Here is an 18,238-nt window from a genome sequence, read left to right on the forward strand (position 1 = left end):
CCCTCCTGGAAAAGCAGATCCATGCTGTTAGAGGTTTCTGCACACTTCTTTCATATGGGTGAAGGTGAGAGTTTGGTTATGCAGCCCTACTTTCTGAGGACAAACGTCTGCTTCTGCTGTCGTGTGTCTCCTAGTTCTCAGCTGCAGTGATTTGATCTTTTAGTCGTTCAGTTTCGCTCAGCAGTTCTAGTGCTTGAAAAGCATCATGTTGTGTTGCTGCTGTTCCTCTGTTTTGAAACATTTGCCTGAGTGATTTGTTATGTGAGTTAGCAGATGGAGAGTTTTTGCTMTGTAAGTTTGTCTCTGCTCAAAAACAATCTCAGAAAAGCACTTGCAAAGCAGTGAGCAAGGTATTAGCAGTGTGCTGTTTGTCAGCACAAATGGAGCAACTGCAGTTTGCTCAAGGATGGTTTTCAGAGCAGRGGGAGTACAGTGTGACTTGCAGTGGTGCTGCATCCATGCCGTATACGCGATGCGGTCACAGCAGCGTGATGCATTCGATAGGGAACTGGTGGGGTTTGCTACGTGAGTTGCTTAATTTGGACTGGGGAGAGGAAGCAATTACTGCAAAAGATCTGCCAAAGATGATCTGATCTCTGTAGAATTTGCTGTGTGGTATTTGGTTTCTCTGCTCTGTGCACGAGTGTTACCATGATTTACTTTATAACATTAAGGTATCAAATACAAAAGATGATCAGCATAATGCTCTAAAACACAGATCTGATCATGTTATATTGATTTATAAATAATTTACACAGTATTTTTAGTTCAAGGTGATTTTCTTTTTGTTCTTAAAATCAGTATTTCATTGTAGATAAAATTCTGAGATCTAATCTAAGAGAGTTTTATTACCAGTGTTCTCGTATTCAGTTCTTAGAACTTTCACATTCTACCATTATTTGTTTCACAAGAAACAAAATGAAGTCTGACTCTGCATCCAGAAGATTTATGAGTGCTGTCCACCAGCGTGCTGAGGTACATGTCTTCTGTCACAAGTTATAAAAATCTCTATCCAGTGGAAAGATGCCAAGCAGATTTTCATCAGGCTCGGAGAAGCTCTGTCAGCAGCAAGACCTCTCGTAGCACTTGTAATCACATTTATTCCAAGTAACTTCACTGTTACTCTTTGGGGTCTTCTGTCAGTTTCTCTCCCTTTCTCTGTCACAGTAATTCAATAATTGAGGTTAAGATTTCCCAAAGGGCCTGAGGAAGTCAAGGACCCAACTTTCCATCAATTTCAGTGGGATTTAGGCCTTAAATTTAATCTTCCTTGCAAACACAATCCCAAAGTTTTGACAAATAACTTGCTTATGATAAATTGATTAGAGGGTGCTATGGTATACAAATTGCATGTGTAAGTGTAATCTTCCATCTGACTCTGCCTATATGTAAAGAACCAACAGCATGGTCCCTATGAGGAGTGATACAAACTGGTCAAGATCCTAGGGAAAAGTCATGAAGTTGCTTGGGAAAGCAAAGTCGAAGTGATGAAACGCATGAGGAACATCAGGTCAGCTCTGCCCCTTCCTGTGCCTCCTCTCCTGTGCCCAGAGAAGTGTCCTGGGCAAAGAAGAGGCTTCAGGAGAGGCTGTGAGGCCTCCACAGGTGTCGAGGCCTCTTTTTGAAGAACATCCTTCTTTTTGAAGGATGCTGCCCATGTTTGCAGCAACTTGCAACAGAGTCAAAAGGAGAATTTGTGGGATCATTTTATATATTATTAGACCAGAAGACATAGTCACCATGCTCATTTATTCTGACATCCGTGCTGAATCAGATTTCATAGCAATCTTCCCCCTTACAGAAAGCTGTGTTTATGTAAAAGAATTTAACGTATAGCGACTCAGTCACAGTTGCAGGGAGTCTGCCACATCCCGAGGAATATTGATCCAGCCAGTGATTATCCTGATACAAAGTTGTTGTCAAAAAAGTGCGCTAAAGTCATTCATCTGCAGCCTCTAGCCACTACATTTTTTTATGTCTGCCTGCTCAAAGAGAGCACTTTTGACTGTGTGAGATCAAAAATACATTTAATAATGTACTAATCCAAGTAGTTGAGATCCAAGTAGTTGAGAAACAAAGCTGTCGTGCCCAATTTTACTTGGAAAAGGGAGAAAGAAACAGAATAAGCAGACTTTATTTAGAAAAATGGTAGACTAAATAAAAGAATATTGGCCAGTTTCCCTCAAGACATGCCAGCTGAATAATTAARTTATCCAATTAGTGAAAAATAATTATAGTCTATTTTTACATTTTTAAACTTTTCTAAATCAACTGTGAATAGAGTTTTGGAAATGTTTTGAAATAATCTCTCAAGTAATATAAATCAATTTGTCTTGGGTCAAACATTTTAAGTTAATAATTTTATTAAGTTAGTATTTTATTAACATGTTAACATATCTTACTGTGATGGGAATGAACTGCAAATGGAGCCCTAAATCACATTCACAATTCTTATTTTGGAAAGGAAGACAAATATAATTAAATATTGCTGCTCAGGAGAACCTTTTGTGAGGGTAATTACTTTTCCAGTGCTATGCTCAGTGTTTAAATAGCCGTTTATGACAGTTAATAGTAATGATTAAAAGTCCTGATGGCTTTGCTCTAATAATTTATGAATCAGTTAAAAACGAATATATTGATATAGTAATTTTCCTGGAGAGAAATATGAAATAATTTGCTTTTGATGAGATTTAAATGTTTAATTTACATTTTATTATTTTGATCTTTTTGTATGAATATAGGTAGCATTAGCATTTAAAAAAAAAAGTGTTTATTACTTGATATACAATGCAAGAAAACTAAACAAGAAAACATAATAAAAATAATAGCAAAATAAAATATTTTCAGAATTTCTGTTTCTTTAGAAATATGTATACTTTGGCTTGGAATGCCGATATCTAAGTATTCTTCTGAAATGAGCACYCATTTCTGTCCAAACACTATCTAAACCTGCCTAATCAATCATAGTTATTTAAAGAACCTGTTTGTTSCTAAAAAATAGTGTGATTTTTTAATAAGATTTTTTTTTGTCCTGCTCAAAAAGTATGTCTGAATTTCCCTACTCTCAATTTCTTATACAACTGTATCCCCTTTTCTTCACGATTCTGTGCGAGTCTCATGGTTTTCTTCTCCAAATGTTTTATATCCCCAGCATTTCGCTTTTCCTTGGTCTATCAAAATATAACAGGGCATTTTCAGGGAGCCACAGGAGGAGCTCAGTGCTCCTCTGTATTGGTTGAGACTTGGTCAAAAGTCCTACACTGCTTTAGGGAGCGCCCATCGCTTCACTGAGCRTGATGAAGAAAGGAGGTTCCAGAGCCCTCAGGGACGGTTCCTCATGGCATTTCTCCATAGTCTGCAAGTCTACACAAGGGTAGAGATAGCCCTTTCCCTGCCCGAGGGCAGTTTCCATCAGGTCTTCACCAAGAGGAGACATGAAATGACCAGTGCTCTTTAGTTGCCTTTTGATAGGCATCTTGGCATGCACTGTTTGATGGGGACAGAACAGCTCCTGCTCGTGTCACAGGCACAGTTATGGAGCTGCTTCTGTAATCCAAGAGAGGAGATCCTGGTCTGGAACAGAAGGTTTTTAGTTCTTTTCAGTGCTCCAGTTCTGTTGTTAGAATTTGTGAGATTCATTAAAGATATTGTAGTGCTACATCATCAAAACTGAAAGGTTTTTTCTTGTGGATAGTGTTGAAGAAGAGGAWGAGCGACCTTTTTATCATCCCGTTTCTTATTGATGAGGGAATTTAATTTTTTTTTTCACAGAAACAAACTTTTCAACATAATTCTAATTTTGTGAAAATACCCAGGCAATATTTGTTATGAAAATAATGCACAGATTTTGAAAATATGGAAGTTTTTGTAAAATAAAATTGTTGTCCTCTAGCTACTGCTATTTATAACTGTTACATGTGGATATGAATTTTTTCRGACTTGCTGACCCTTGCTGATCAACAGTGTTACAATATTGATTTCAAATATGGCTATAGGACTTTGAAATTCACTTTAACAATTTTTTTAAATTTTRGCCTGTCGCTGCTTTCAGCCGTTTTGAATGATGAAAAACAACTTGCTTAGTGGCATAATAAAAGCTAATGAAACAAACAGGGTCATCTGCAAATGACTGGGAAAACGTGCTCTTGCTTACAGGCAGATTTTCAGTCAGATACGAGTAATGAACTATAATTCCTGTTGTTTCCATTGAAAGATGGAAATGCAACTGCAATTTGCAGAGAGAACAGGAAGAAATGTTATTAGGCTTGTYCTTTGCAGCCTATTACTAAAAGATAGTCAAGGGAAACACAATCACTAACATATTCAATAATTAACCTGTGCCTCCTAGTTAGAAAACAATTTTTGAAAGGAAATTGATTCTGAAAAAACTGTAATTGAAATAATTTCCTCTGTTCTGTTGCTTTCCTGGTGGGACAAAGAAAAAAGATATATGTAAATTCTCTATTAACACAATTCTAACCTTTTTTATCTTTGAGTTTCTCCTGAGTTTCTTTCTCACAGTTTCTTCTCTAGGCACAATGGATCTGCTCTATGATAATAGCAAAGTCTGTATGTCTCATGTGGCTGTCAAAATCAAATGTTTATGTTGTGCTATTATGTACAATAATCAGTAGAGCCCGGATCCATAGAGACATGAAGTGTTCGGGTCTTTCTTAAGTACCTATTGCACCTGGATATTGTTAAGGAARAGGCACTGATTCCTGGTTCTCCCATGCTGTGTGGTGGCCTGAAAAGATTGACCAGGCTCTTCCCTGACAACGCATGAGTTCCCACCTTGAGGAAGTTACAGGGCCTGGGCTATATATCGGTGTCTGCTCATAGTGTTCACTGCTTAAGCGTGATGTAAAACAAAGTCAGATGTAAATATTCTGAAGTATTTTTCATGCCTAGGGCTTTGGTCTGTGGATACAGGCATTCTCACAGCAATCTAAAGTACTTAAATCTCTCTTTSATTTGCTTATTAGTTTTCTAATCAGTGAGGCCTGCTTGAAGGCCAAATTTGAATTTCCACAGTTTGATATTTTAAAATTACATTTATCTGAAGAAAGGCRGATGAGATACAAGCAGACAACCCAGCCTCGTTACAGTTTAGTTGGAATGGAACATCTCTTGTGTGAGGAGAGACTGAGTTAGGCCTGTTCAGCTTGGAGAAGAGAGGCTGAGAGGRGATATGATTAACATGTATAAGTACCTGAAGGGAGAATGTAGGGAGGAAGGGCCTACAATGTCTTCTCATTGGTGGCCAGTGACAGGACAAGGGGCAATGGGTGTAAGCTGGAACACAGGCAGTTCCATCTCCATGTGAGGAGGATGCCGCCCTGTGCCCCGTGCTCTGGGTGTCCCTGCTGGAGCAGGGGGTTGGACTAGATGATCTCTGGAGGTGCCTTCCAACCTTGAACATTCTGTGATTAAAAGCATTTCTTTAAGGGATCAATGCCTTTTAGTCTGTGGGAAGAATGTCAGAGCATCTTGTTTTCAGTTCAGGATCTGATATAACATATCTGTGTTTCTGCATTTACAGCGTTGGGGCTTTCCACAGGCTTGAAGTCAAACATAGCTGTATGTGTTTTCAGAATACTGTCACCAGAAGGTTCTTGCCTTAAAATTGGTTTAGAAGCTGGTAAAGCTGATAAAGCCTAATTTGCTTAATTATCCAGTCCAAGAATGTGCTCGTGTATGGTGTTTGAATTCACTTAACCACATCTATTGACAAACTGTACGTGGAAATTGCCTCTGTTTAGCTAAACTCTTACAGCAGCTGGGTCTTTTCCTTATTTGCTTACAAAMCACAAGTCATAACTGGTAATATTAGCAAATGTCTTTTAATATGAGAATATAGATAGAGAAAAGCAAGATCTGGGGAAAAAAGGAGAATATTTGCCTCTCTAAATGAAGAAGTGTTGTCTCTAAAGAGTGGGATGGTCTGGCTCTTGGATCTAAAATTGGCCCTAGTTCTCAGATTTTAAACTGAAAATTAAAGACCTCATTTTAAGTGTGGGAATAGTTTATCTTGGGCTTTCTTTTTTTATATTTTTTTTTAAGTAGGGTATCTCTAAGGTTGAAGTAACACAGTGCAAATRCAAACGTGTCTCCTTTGCTATCTTCAGTGCTTCCATGTTTTGGACTGCATGCACATACCCTGTTGATAGTGTTATCTAGTGACCTGTGTTGAGTCCTATGGAACTTTRATATAAGATAAGCAGTTTTATAACAATCGTGTGTTCATAATACAATGAATGACAGGGAGCTGCATTGCAGTGGCAGTGTGTATAAAGGATACACTTTGAGATARGCGGCTTAATTTACATTTCGTTTGGACTTATTCTCCCGTTTCTTGTGATGTTAGATTCTGTTCATGTGGAAATGATTGTAATGCTATCAAATATGATGACAACTGGAGAACAAAAAAAGCATAAAGTCATGTAGAAATGGCAGCTCTTTAAGCCAGGGTATGCCTCTGTTTTGATACATATGGTTCCTTAGTGATAAACCTAAATTAAGGATGTAATTCTTTTCCTGTGGCATCAGCAARTCATTGATATATTTGTATTTAATTTAACTTTCAGCATTTTTTAATAGAGTGGCAAGCTGGACGGTTGGTCCGTTCACTCTTYGCTTGCACAGCAGGCATGCTGTCGTGCTTTGGCTTGCTTCTCTAAGGTCATGCTTTGGTTTGCTTCTCTAAAAGCTTGTCTCAAATCTATTTAATCTACTTGTGGAAGCTCAGTAGTAAATATATTCTATACAGAGATTAAGGAGGCCTACTGGAGTAGTTTTGTTGCCCTGTTTATTACTGTGAGTGGAGCATCTCATCTGRTAGACTTCTTAAGTCACAGTAATGCTAATACATTTTGAAAGGATAATACATTTTGAAAGGAAATGATATAAAGATTTGAATTGAACATTGTTATCTGAAATGCAGTGGTGCTCAAAGCATTGTTTGTACTGAGTAAATAACTGCATTTAGAAACAAATCTTAAAGTGTACATAGATGGGATTGGTGTGTGTGTTCATGGAGAAAACAAGAATGTGAACTTAGTTATTCTCTGACTTAAAGGCTTTTCTGGAGGTTGCCTTGGTTCTCCCAAGTTCTTTYTGTTTTGTGTCCTCAGGCTCAAAAGAATGATTAAAACTTATGTTCTTTGGATAGCTGCTCTGGGGGTAAATGTAGACAAGATGTGTTAAATGCAGCTTAATAAATGTTTTAGAAGTGATCAGTGTTTCTTTGGAGGCTGCTTTACCSTTTTTCCTTGCTACCCCTGTCACAGGTGCATGAACATGGGAGGAACAGGGGAGAGCTTAGCCTGAAATGATGTCTGTTCCCCCGTTGAAACCAGTGTCCTGGTCTCTGGTGGGTTAAAAGCTGYTCTGTTTTTTGGGGAATCCTGCTGCTGACTCTTCTCCAGAGGCAAAGTTTACCTTTTCAAGGAAATGTACTAGCAGCTGGATCAGGGAAGATGCTTTGGTGACATGACTGTGTTTCTTTTACTTGCAGAACCACTAGCATGCTGCATGGCCATGGAAAATCCTTTTATCTCTTAGTGCCTCTATTTCCCAATTCAGACCTTGGGTTTTAATGACCATTGTATTTTCTGGAGTAAACTTGGAAATCCACAGACGAAAAAGGATTATCCTGTATCTCACTTATAGTATCCTGCAAAGTCTATCAAAATTACTATCCTGACAGAAAAAAATAGGAATAGGAGAAAGAAATACTGCAGAACCTACACTGTAGTGTTTGCAGGATTTTGCAAATTGTAAACTTTCATCGAAAATAACGCGAAGGCCGGTTTCTGCTCGCCTTGCACATGTGTGAGATGAGCAGTTGTGCGATGGGGATGTGCTGCCAAGGTTTGAACAACAGAGTCTTTCAGAAGTGTCCTCTCCCCTCTGCGATCAGCCCTGCTTGGTGACATGTGTGTGCACATAGATGAGAGGCACCGAGGAATCCATTCCTTTGTTTCTCCTTTCAAACCAGCTGTCTTTTTTATAATCCCAGAATCCGTACGAATTGGTGTAGCGCTGTTACACACTTCATCTAGAGAAACAAGATGTTTACTACTTTACTTCCTGATAACTTTACTACTATGGAAAGGCATGGCTGGAGGGGCAACATTCAGCTCTGGAAGTGTGGACTAGATGAGTGCACCATGAGGTGGATCGAGGGCTGGCTGGATGGCAGAGCTCAGAGGGTGGTGATAAATGGGGCCGAGTCCAGTTGGAGGCCTGTGGCCAGTGGTGTCCCCCAGGGGTCAGTACTGGGCCCAGTGCTGTTCAACCTGTTCATCAATGACCTGGACAAGGGCACGGAATGCACCCTGAGCAAGTTTGCAGACGATACCAAGCTGGGTGGAGTGGCCRACACTCTGGAGGGCTGTGCTGCCATCCAGAGGGACCTGGACAGGCTGGAGAGTTGGGCAGAGAGGAACCTCATGAGGTTCAATAAGCACAAGTGCAGGGTCCTGCACCTGGGGAGGAATAACCCCAGACACCAGTACAGGTTAGGGGTTGACCTGCTGGAAAGCACCTCCACGGAGAGGGACCTGGGAGTCCTGGTTGACACCAAGTTAACCATGAGTGAGCAGTGTGCCCTCGTGGCCAAGAAGGCCAATGGGATCCTGGCTGCATCAGGAGGAGTGTTGCCAGCAGGTCAAGGGAGGTGATCCTGCCCCTCTCCTCAGCTCTGGTGAGGCCGCACCTGGAGTACTGTGTGCAGTTCTGGGCACCCCAGTATAGGAGGGACGTGGAGCTTCTGGAGAGGGTCCAGAGAAGAGCAACCAAGAGAATTAGGGCCTGTAGCATCTCTCGTATGAGGAAAGACTAAGTCAGCTAGGCTTSTGTAGCCTGGAGAAGAGAAGGCTGAGAGAGGATCTGATCAATATATACAACTACCTGAAGGGTGTATGTAGGGAGGAAGGGGCCAGGCTCTTCTCATTGGTGGCCAGCGATAGGACAAGGAGTAATGAGTATAAGTTGAAACACAGGCAGTTCCATCTCCATGTGAGGAGGAACTTCTTCCCTGTGAGGGTGACAGAGCCCTGGAACAGGCTGCCCAGGGAAGCTGTGGAGTCTCCTTCTCTGGAGATTTCCAAACCCGCCTGGATGCCGCCCTGTGCCCCGTGCTCTGGGTGTCCCTGCTGGAGCAGGAAGGTTGGACTCGATGATCTCTAGAGGTTCCTTCCAACTTCAGCCATTCTGTGATTCTGTGAACATGGTATATATTTGAGGATGCTCTAGGGATATCTGGTATATATTCCCTTTTGTAAAAACTATTGAAATTATCATTTGGTGTGACTGGAGGAGGAAAGGAGCATTCAAAGTATTGTTAGGAATTCCATTTAAGTAATTTTATATGGTATGCATATATTTAAGAAATACCCATGGCAAACCAATTATTTCATGCATGTGTAGCAAATTTAGGGATTTTCATACCCATAAAGAATTCAGTTCCTCTGACTGAGGTCATAGAGATTTCGCTGCAACAGGGTATGTGTAAAGCTCCAGAAGAAATATATGTATATTCTGCAGAAGGAAATTCTGCTTTCTTGTCCTTCTGTGAGCAGGAAGAGTAGACAGTGTTTCACTATCACCTTGCCAAATGCTGTCAAAATGGCAATATTAGTTGGACATGTCCCAAGGTAAACTTTTCAACAGAGAAGAAGTCCAATGACATTGTTTGGTCATACTTCACTTTGGTACATAAATGCCACATGTAATTCAGTTATTTTTTGCTTAGCTTCCTTTCTTGCAGGTTTCCAGCAGGTTAGCAGTGGTGGAGGTTTGTGGAGAAGCCTGCCTGGACGTACCCAGTGCTCTTAAACTATCTGTGGATGGATCTCACTGGGACCATGGATACCAGACACTAGTATCTCAGACATGATGCCTCTGCCCCTTACCCTTCCAAAATCTATGCAAAAGGTGGAAATAAAATCATGGAGATTTGGAAAGCAGGTTTGGGAGAGCCGTCAAAGGCTATACCTGGTCCCTGGAAAGAGGATGCACTGAGAGAAAACAAGTGCTCTGTAGCCAATACAGGCCATTCCTCCCAGCTTGTGTTCTTGAGAGAAAATGCAAACTTGGAAAAGTGTGCAAAGTCTTTGGAATTATTTTGGTAAATATAAGGTAAATTCAGTAGAATGACGTGAAGACCTAAGATCCTGCATCACAGCAGCAGTAAGGTACAACAAGCTTCTGAAGAAGAACCTTAGTCTGAGGCGGTTGTCATGAATAGTTATCAGGTGGCTTTAATTCAACTAAGAGACAGTGATCTACAGAACCTCGCTCGGAGAGCCCCACATATGTGGAGAAGTATCCTCAATATCATACTGGCACTGAGTATGGACAGAGCTGAGGCAGGGACAATTTTTCTCGTCAGTGAAAGGATCAGATGAATTTTGAAGGTTATATGTCTCTATCTAAACAACCATTTTCTTATTTTATCTTCTGAAAATGATAAATTATTTGGAAAGGAGCTAAAATTTACATTTATATAATATGCATTGTTATTATATGTCAGGGAAGGAGTTATTACTGCCATTTTATAGCATAGTATTTCTTTAGAAATTTGAAGATGGCTTGCAAACATAAGCTTCTGTCAAGGTTACAGTTAGGCAACTAAGAGATTTATTCAGGTTTTCATTAACTGAAACTAAATAAATCACCTGGATCCCATGCTACCTGCCTTTGCAATGTAATATTTCAGCATGTTCCCTTCCTTCAGGAGGAAGGTCTGATTGTGATGAAGTCCTTGATGAAGCTTTTTTTTTTTTTTTCCAGTTTCTCATTTGGAGTATACAATGTAATTTTTATCTTTACAGTATTTCTGTTTACAAAATGAACTGTCTTTGCATTTACCACATGTGCATAATACAACTGCTGAGCAGTGTTGCTGAGTGCAAGCAATTGCTGTATTTTGCCTGCTGGGACAGACCTCTGTTTCAGTACTGGAATTCAAGCTGGAGAAATACAGCAAAAGTAATTTCTTGAAATACTGAATGAAATAAATGGATTAGGTCACTCTTATAATCTCTTTGCATTTCATTTCTATAAACTGTTTAGAGAATTGAATTTACTGTAGCTGCTTACACTGATATTCCAAGCAAGCATTTGTTAAACAGAATTTATTATAGTGGGTTGAACTTGGGGTTGTTTTTATTTTTTCCTCTTCATGATGGGAAGTTCACAAGTCACAGTTACTTTGAGGGTTGTCTTAACTACTTGCAGTTCAGTAGCAATGTTAAAATGTCTCATAGAGCATTGTTTACAGTCAGTCCAGAGGGAAAATGACTTTCATAAATTTAAACAGTGAAAACAATTCTGGAAACGATGATGAAAACACACAATTTTTTTGAGAGACTAAAGAYGATGTACTCCGTGGATTTCCACAGGGAGTGACTGATCCACAAAAAACACCTGCAGAGGGAGATTTCTCAATGAAGATGGTGTTTTCAGGGAACCTGGTGATGAGGTTATTTGATTCACTAGGTAGTGGGACTGCAGCAGCTGAGCGAGGGTGACTGAGTCAGGCTGCTGGAGCTTGGGGTTTCGGTGGTAGCGGGCATCAGGCTGGATAAACTAAGCCCTAAAACCTCTCTTGTCTTTCAAGTTGACAGTGTGGGAAGCAAGGAAGAAACATCTTAGAAAGAATGAACACTGTGATGTGTTAAGGAAGGAAATAAATGGGGTAGGGCAGAAAGGCAACAGTCTTTAGAAGACAGCTGCAGTTGTGGTGGTTTGGTCAAGATCCTGAGGTAAAAGGTTTCTGAATATAAAGTTACGGCAGATGAACTTGGCCTAGTTCAAAAGTTTTGAGTGCTGGATTTGGATTTGCAGTAGTAGAACAGGAAAGGAGATGGGGGTAGAACTGATGGGATCTAGGGGTGCGACAAATTACAGCCTTTCAAATATTTACCTTGCAAAATCTGGAAATGAGATCAGGATTCCTGAACCTCAAAGCTCAGTTCCTGTCGGCAAACAAAACAGATATTTTTATCTGCTCCTGCTGGCACCCYGTCCGTCTGTAGGGGATATGGAAAACTTTCCTGGGTCACAGGTTCAGCGATGTCTCTCACTTGCGTCATGGTCCCAAACTAGGATGAAACACATCTGTAGTCTTTCCTCTTCTGTGTATGTTCCACAGTCACACAGGCCCACAAGCCATGGGGGAGCTGTGGGGATCACAGAATCACAGAATATTCAAGGTTGGAAGGGACCTCTACAGATGATCTAGTCCAACCTTCCTGCTCMAGCAGGCACACCTAGAGCATGTGGCACAGGGCGGCATCCAGGCGGGTTTGGAAGATCTCCAAAGAAGGAGACTCCACARCCTCCCTGGGCAGCCTGTGCCAGGGCTCTGTCACCCTCACAGTGAAGAAGTTCCTCCTCACATGGAGATGGAACTGCCTGKGTTTCAGCTTATGCCCATTACCCCTCGTCCTATCGCTGGCCACCAATGAGAAGAGCCTGGCCCCTTCCTCGCTACATTCCCCCTTCATGAACTTACACATGTTAATCAGATCCCCTCTCAGCCTTCCCTTCTCCAGAGAAAACAGACCCAGCTCACTCAGTCTTTCCTCATACAAGAGAAGTTCCATTCCTTTAATCATCTTAAGTGCTCTCYGCTGAACCCTCTCTGGAAGCTCCATTTCCCTCTTATACTGGGGAGCCCAGAACTTCCAAGATTGGATTTCCAAGAGATCTTCTGGGGAGGCTGAGCAACCAGGCCTGGTCTCTCCAATCTGAAAATCTTAATTTTGTGAAAGGCACAGCAGATAGGAGGCTGCTATTGGTATCTGCTGCTCTGTTACTTCAAGTGATAAGTTCTTTGCTGTCTTCCTATATTCAGGCTGTGATCTTGTCATAAACTATGTGTCTTCTTGTCAAAAACTATGTGTCTGTGTGGTTCCACGCAAGAGGGATTTTTGCATTTTTCTTGCTTTTAAAATATTTTTGACTTGCTTAAAAATAACATTAAAAAAAAATTACAAGATCATGTTTCCAGAATAAGGCAGGAGTCATATGGAAATAGTGTGTGTGCACTGCTGACACAACAGGGCCAAGCCTGTACAGGAYCAAACTACACAGATAGAAATGTAATTCTGTCAGTCTCTAAAACAGGAATATTTGATTTCTTAACTTTGGTCTTCTTTTAAATCAAGTTTTAGTCTGATGATCACTAGGTTGTAATGTTTTGCTTAGTTCTTTTGCATATAGCAAATTTTTTATCCTCTGATTTCTTTCCTATTTGCTCACCATTAATTTTATTTATGTTTTAAGCCTTCTTAAGTATCGATTCAGGGGAAATGTTACCAAATATGAAAAATATTTGGTCAAAATCAAATAAGTTATCTCTCCAAAACACTGAAACAGTTTATGCTTCCATCCATAATTCAGCCAAAATCATGCAGAAGGCAGTGCTTTCTTGTTGATATTTTATTTATCCATAAGTAGCTACTTTGGAAGATGGTAATAAAAAGCTCTTGAAGATTCTGGGGAACAAAACTCCCTTTTAAGAGATATCTTGTACTTCTGGATCCTCTGTTCTATATATAAATAACTAATGAAACATTCCTTTTATTGATACATGATTTTGACTTTTTATTTCCTCAGCCATCATGTATGTAATGGGAGCGCTCGGTCCTGCAGCTGGATACTTACTAGGAGGAGTTCTTATTGGTTTCTATGTTGATCCTAGGACAACCATTTATATTGACCAGAGTGATCCTCGATTCATTGGAAACTGGTAAGAATCAAGCTTTTTTCAAAACTGCTCTCTAAATCCTCAGCAGGTTGCTGAGGGAGACTGTCCCTCTCGAGTKCTAGTTCAAGCCTGCCAGGAAGCCAAGGAAGAGGAGTTGCCTGTAAGTTACTGCATGTCATATTATGGTAGAGAGGAAATTCTTGCCACAAGAAGTTCATGGACTCAGTACATGGAAAATCTCCCCAAGGCTGGATAGATGTATGGAAGGTGGGTAAACCCAAAGCAGGCAGGCAGAATTGGGAGTGTGGACTCTGTACTGCCCGGCTGAGGAGTGGTGAGCGTCATTTACCTTGGTGTAGGAAAAAGTGATGGGATGGTGTCAGACTGGCCTTGCCAGTCTTGAGACTCGAGGTGATGGCTCATGCCTTAGGGAGCTAATGAGGTAAGCTACTAAATGATCCTGCACTTCTTTGATCCTTACAGCTGCTGCTGAGATGTCACAACCATAACCATTCCTAAGTGTGTTTGGGCAGCCCTTGATGTGTGACTTTCTTGGAAGTGCCTTGTGAGGGAAGAAGGCTGTGAGGTTTTGATTGGCTTTTCTGAGACAATTCCTAAATTTGGCTTGAAAATCATACAAACTCAGCAGAGACTTAAATTCATTATCCCAGGAGGATAGCTGTATTTTGTATCTCAACAGTTTGTTGTGTTAGGCTCATTTCAAGGAGCATTTCAATATCCTTGAATCATTTTTTCTGACTCCTTAGAGAACATCCAGAAGGCTCACCTTTGTTTCCCCACATTTTGAATGTGGTTCTTCTCTGATTCCCAACCTCAACATAACTTATAACATATAACATATGTGTTCATAACATGAAGCACAAACTGAAGCTCAGGGCAGAGCTTTGATCATTAGCTCCCGTTCAACTTCTTGATATAACAGCCCATAACGCTGTCCTGGAGTCCTGTGTGCTTCTGCTCAGTGCAAACATCATGGAGCTATTCCAGCAGTTTTAGTCACTGAAATAGTTTCAGTGTTTCAGTTCAGAGTTTCAGTTCACGTGCATTGGATTAGTCCTTATCACTATACCATTCCAGTCAGACTGCATCTGTTTCTCTTCATCTCCTGACCATTTGATTTGAAAAATTCTCTCTGAGGTGAACTTTGACCATCTGAATATAATTTCTTTAGTCTGTTTTACCCAGTACCCTTATTTGTATATGACAGCCCAGCTGCATTTTCAGTGTTGTCATTAGACACCAACCACCTGAATGCTCTTCTTACCTGTGACCTTGGGGTTATTGCTTTATGCTCTGTTTCATATGCTGATTTATTTCACAGAAAGATTTGTGATCCAAGTATGGTGTAGTGTTAAAAAAATGCTTTGACTATTCTTGAATAAAAGATTTGAATAAGAGCAAAATAGTATACCTTCTTAGTAAAATGCGTATTTCACATGTTTTTGAGCAAGTACATGACAGAACTGATAGCATCAGATCAGAACTTTTAAACAGAAATTGTGAACAAGCCCTCAAATATATCTGTTAGTTAGAGTTAGCTGGGCCATATGAATGTGGAAAAGCTTTACTTTTGATTTTATCTACAATGCAACCACCAATGTACCTGCCTTACAGAGTGAGAATATCCATGTGAGTTTTAAATTAAGTTTTGAGACCATCAACCCTGATGAGACCAGGCCCTGCAAGCAAACYAGTGGAAAGAGCCCACGTGGCGCATTTGGAAGATTGTTTGTCAAACCAATAAATGGATTTTATGTATCTCTGGAATTTCTTGTCACCGGATCAAGTCTTGTGGTGATTTAATTATTTTGCTGGGTGCCAGCAGTAGTGATGCAAATATGGTTCAAGCAAGGGCAGGAAATTGCCAGGCAGGGGCTCTCAGCAGGCCATTCCCACTTGAGCCAGTATAGGCAAGTAAAAGCTGTCAGAGTTTCCTCTTTTTATCACCATGATTAAATCTGTAAAGAAACTAGCTGTGATTAATCCCCTGATAGATATTCCAGGTAATTTGTCTTTCTCTTTCATTTTTGATTCTCTGTTATTTTTTCTCTCCTAACTTTCTAATGAATATCTCCTGATAGCAGATTTCCACTCATTTGTTTCACAGTCCGTGGCCTCTACTAAAAGTTGTGATGTTCACAGCACTTGTGTTTCATTCTCTTTTCATTTTCTGAGGCTTATCTTTTTATCTTTTATCTGCTCTTTAAAATCAAGATTAGTGGTATGAGAATTGGTCCTTTATCCCTAATAAGTGCCCGGCTGCAGATAGCTCTGGGAGTGTAGCATTTCATTCCACGGAAATCTCTTTTCTGGGACCTTGACATTTTCTCTTTGCAGGGAAGTGCCGCGTAGCCAAGTTTATTTTTATTTGTGTCATCTCACAAATTGAAATACAAGAATAGTCTAATGCTTACTTGAGAGAGCTGTCATACTTTGCAAAAGAAGGGCGCAATTACAGTAAGTTAATGGTCAGTTATATTTAAGATTTCGCAGCGTTGTCTCCTTTGAAGTGAATTAGTGTCTTTGATTCTCATCTTCCCCTTATTATAGCTGTAGAGCTTCTAGCTTCACTTATGTCAAAGACCCAAGGTTATGATTACAGACAAAGCAAGAAGTACAGCAACTGTGAGGGATGGCAGCAAGTATGGCTGCAAAGCCTATTTTTTACTTAAATTGTTCTTTTCCAAGCAGTAAATTCTATATATATAGGGAATGACAATTTAGTTTATCTTTTGAGCTTTGATAAACACAGTAAGAGTAATTTTTATGTTCTGACTGTTTCTGGTCTGATTGTTCCTTGAGTTTCACAAAAATCGGTTTTGCACAGACCTGCATTTTTTAATACTTCTTTGTAGGTGATCTGACCTAAATTACAGATCCAGTTCCTTTGCAATCCCATCAAAAGCTTCAAACTGCTTTATATTCGAATACGGTAGCTGTAAGGAATGGCTTGGATATCTGCTAGAAATCACCCATCATTTTGTTGTCCTTTAGAACTGCAAGCATACGGTGTTGGGATCGAGTTAATTGCAGAGCAGCCCTTGGCGGTCTGTCAAGCACTTTGAATTAAATTTTCTTTCGCTGACACTTTTCTAAGTGCTTGCCCAGTTCTGAATCCATTCAGTGCTTGGATCTTCTCATATTATCTTTCATTGCTGTTCCACACAAGAAGTTAAAAGGAATTCCTTCTGCACTGTCTGCTCTTTCCCTAGACTTAATTGCTTCCACTGGAGGTCCTAGCGCTTGTGCAGATGCCTTTGAGGGATTCCCCTGCATATTTTCTTTGACTTTAAAAAGCCCTTGATTTCTTATCTTCTAATTAATGTAGATCCCATTCCAACCTCTCACTTCCCATCATAAAAGTTCTTGTTATTTCTGATATCCCCTTTTGTCTGCTTTCCAGTTCTTTGATACCTCTCCAGTAAGACAAGCAGTGTAGGCAGCGCTCAGTGTTGCATACAGGGCTGCATTTCTGACATCTCCCGCACTTGGTACGCTGCCAGAAAGGTCCCTTTGGATTCGCATTTCATTCCTTGCTACATCAGAGGCTCCGTTTCCTTTGCTGCTCCCTGCTGAGTGGGTGGTTTCAGATTTCTGTGTATTACTGCTGCCGATTGCTCCTTTGATCAGGGCTTTGCTGCTTCTGCCTCCGAGAACCTGAAGGGAATGTTGCCACATTTTTTAATGCACTGTGCCAATGTATTCCCTGCCTGATAGTGCTGAGTAATCCTCCTAAAAGTCTGGTTTGTAATCCCTGTGTTTTATCAGCTAAAATGAGCAGAGAGAGGATTTTCTGTTTACATAATACCAAAACTGGTCAAAACTTTCGTGCACTCTAGATTTGCCACACAAAATGTGTGCCTTCATATTTTTCTTTTTCTAATAAAAATGGTGGTACTTATGGATGTTTGTTGCTGGTTTGCTTTTGCAAAAGCATATTTAATAATGCATATTAAATTGCACTCGYTAAAAAATACATTCTGCCATATCTTTGTGTTACAAAAGTGAGGCCAAATGTGTTTTCTTTCTTGTGCAAATAATCCTGTCTACTACATATTTTTAAATGTATAGAATTTGTACAAATATTTGACAAGTAGTTTCATGATGCAGCTTCCATTTTAAGTGCAAAGGATATTCAAAAATGTAACCATCGTCCTACCAAGTATAATTTGAAATCAAAGAGCTTCAGTATTTCGTTGTGATGACTTGATATTCGAGTAAGGGAGTTGAATTCAATTCCTTTACACTAGTGTCAATTAGATTAATATCAGACTTGAGGCTTCAGGGATTTCTTATGTGGATCGTGTTTTCAATGCATTGGACGACCTCTGCGGGTGACTTCTGAGGCCTTCCTTTTTTATGGAAGTGTCAGTGTGAGTTTATCTGTGTTTCCTGCATATTCTTTCGCTGCAAGATGAATTTAGAGGAGAAATTAGATTATATTCGATTGCTTTCCGCGGGCAGGAGATGACCTCTAGAGAATTCTCTAGAAGGGCT

General features: G+C 40.2%; 1 protein-coding gene across 1 annotated transcript in view; it reads left to right on the forward strand.

The window, feature by feature from the left end:
• The window catches only part of SLCO5A1 (solute carrier organic anion transporter family member 5A1), a gene marked incomplete at its 5' end in the record, with an annotated part of 64,016 nt that overhangs the window by 15,987 nt on the left and 29,791 nt on the right, over positions 1 to 18,238 (forward strand). Inside the window, one exon of the mRNA XM_026035594.1 lies at positions 13,630 to 13,762. Coding sequence (XP_025891379.1) covers positions 13,630 to 13,762 — 133 coding nt within the window. The remainder of the gene's footprint in view (positions 1 to 13,629; positions 13,763 to 18,238) is intronic.

This window comes from Nothoprocta perdicaria, unplaced genomic scaffold (genome assembly GCF_003342845.1).
Source record: "Nothoprocta perdicaria isolate Ctin4 unplaced genomic scaffold, notPer1 scaffold_162, whole genome shotgun sequence".
Lineage (NCBI taxonomy): Eukaryota > Metazoa > Chordata > Aves > Tinamiformes > Tinamidae > Nothoprocta > Nothoprocta perdicaria.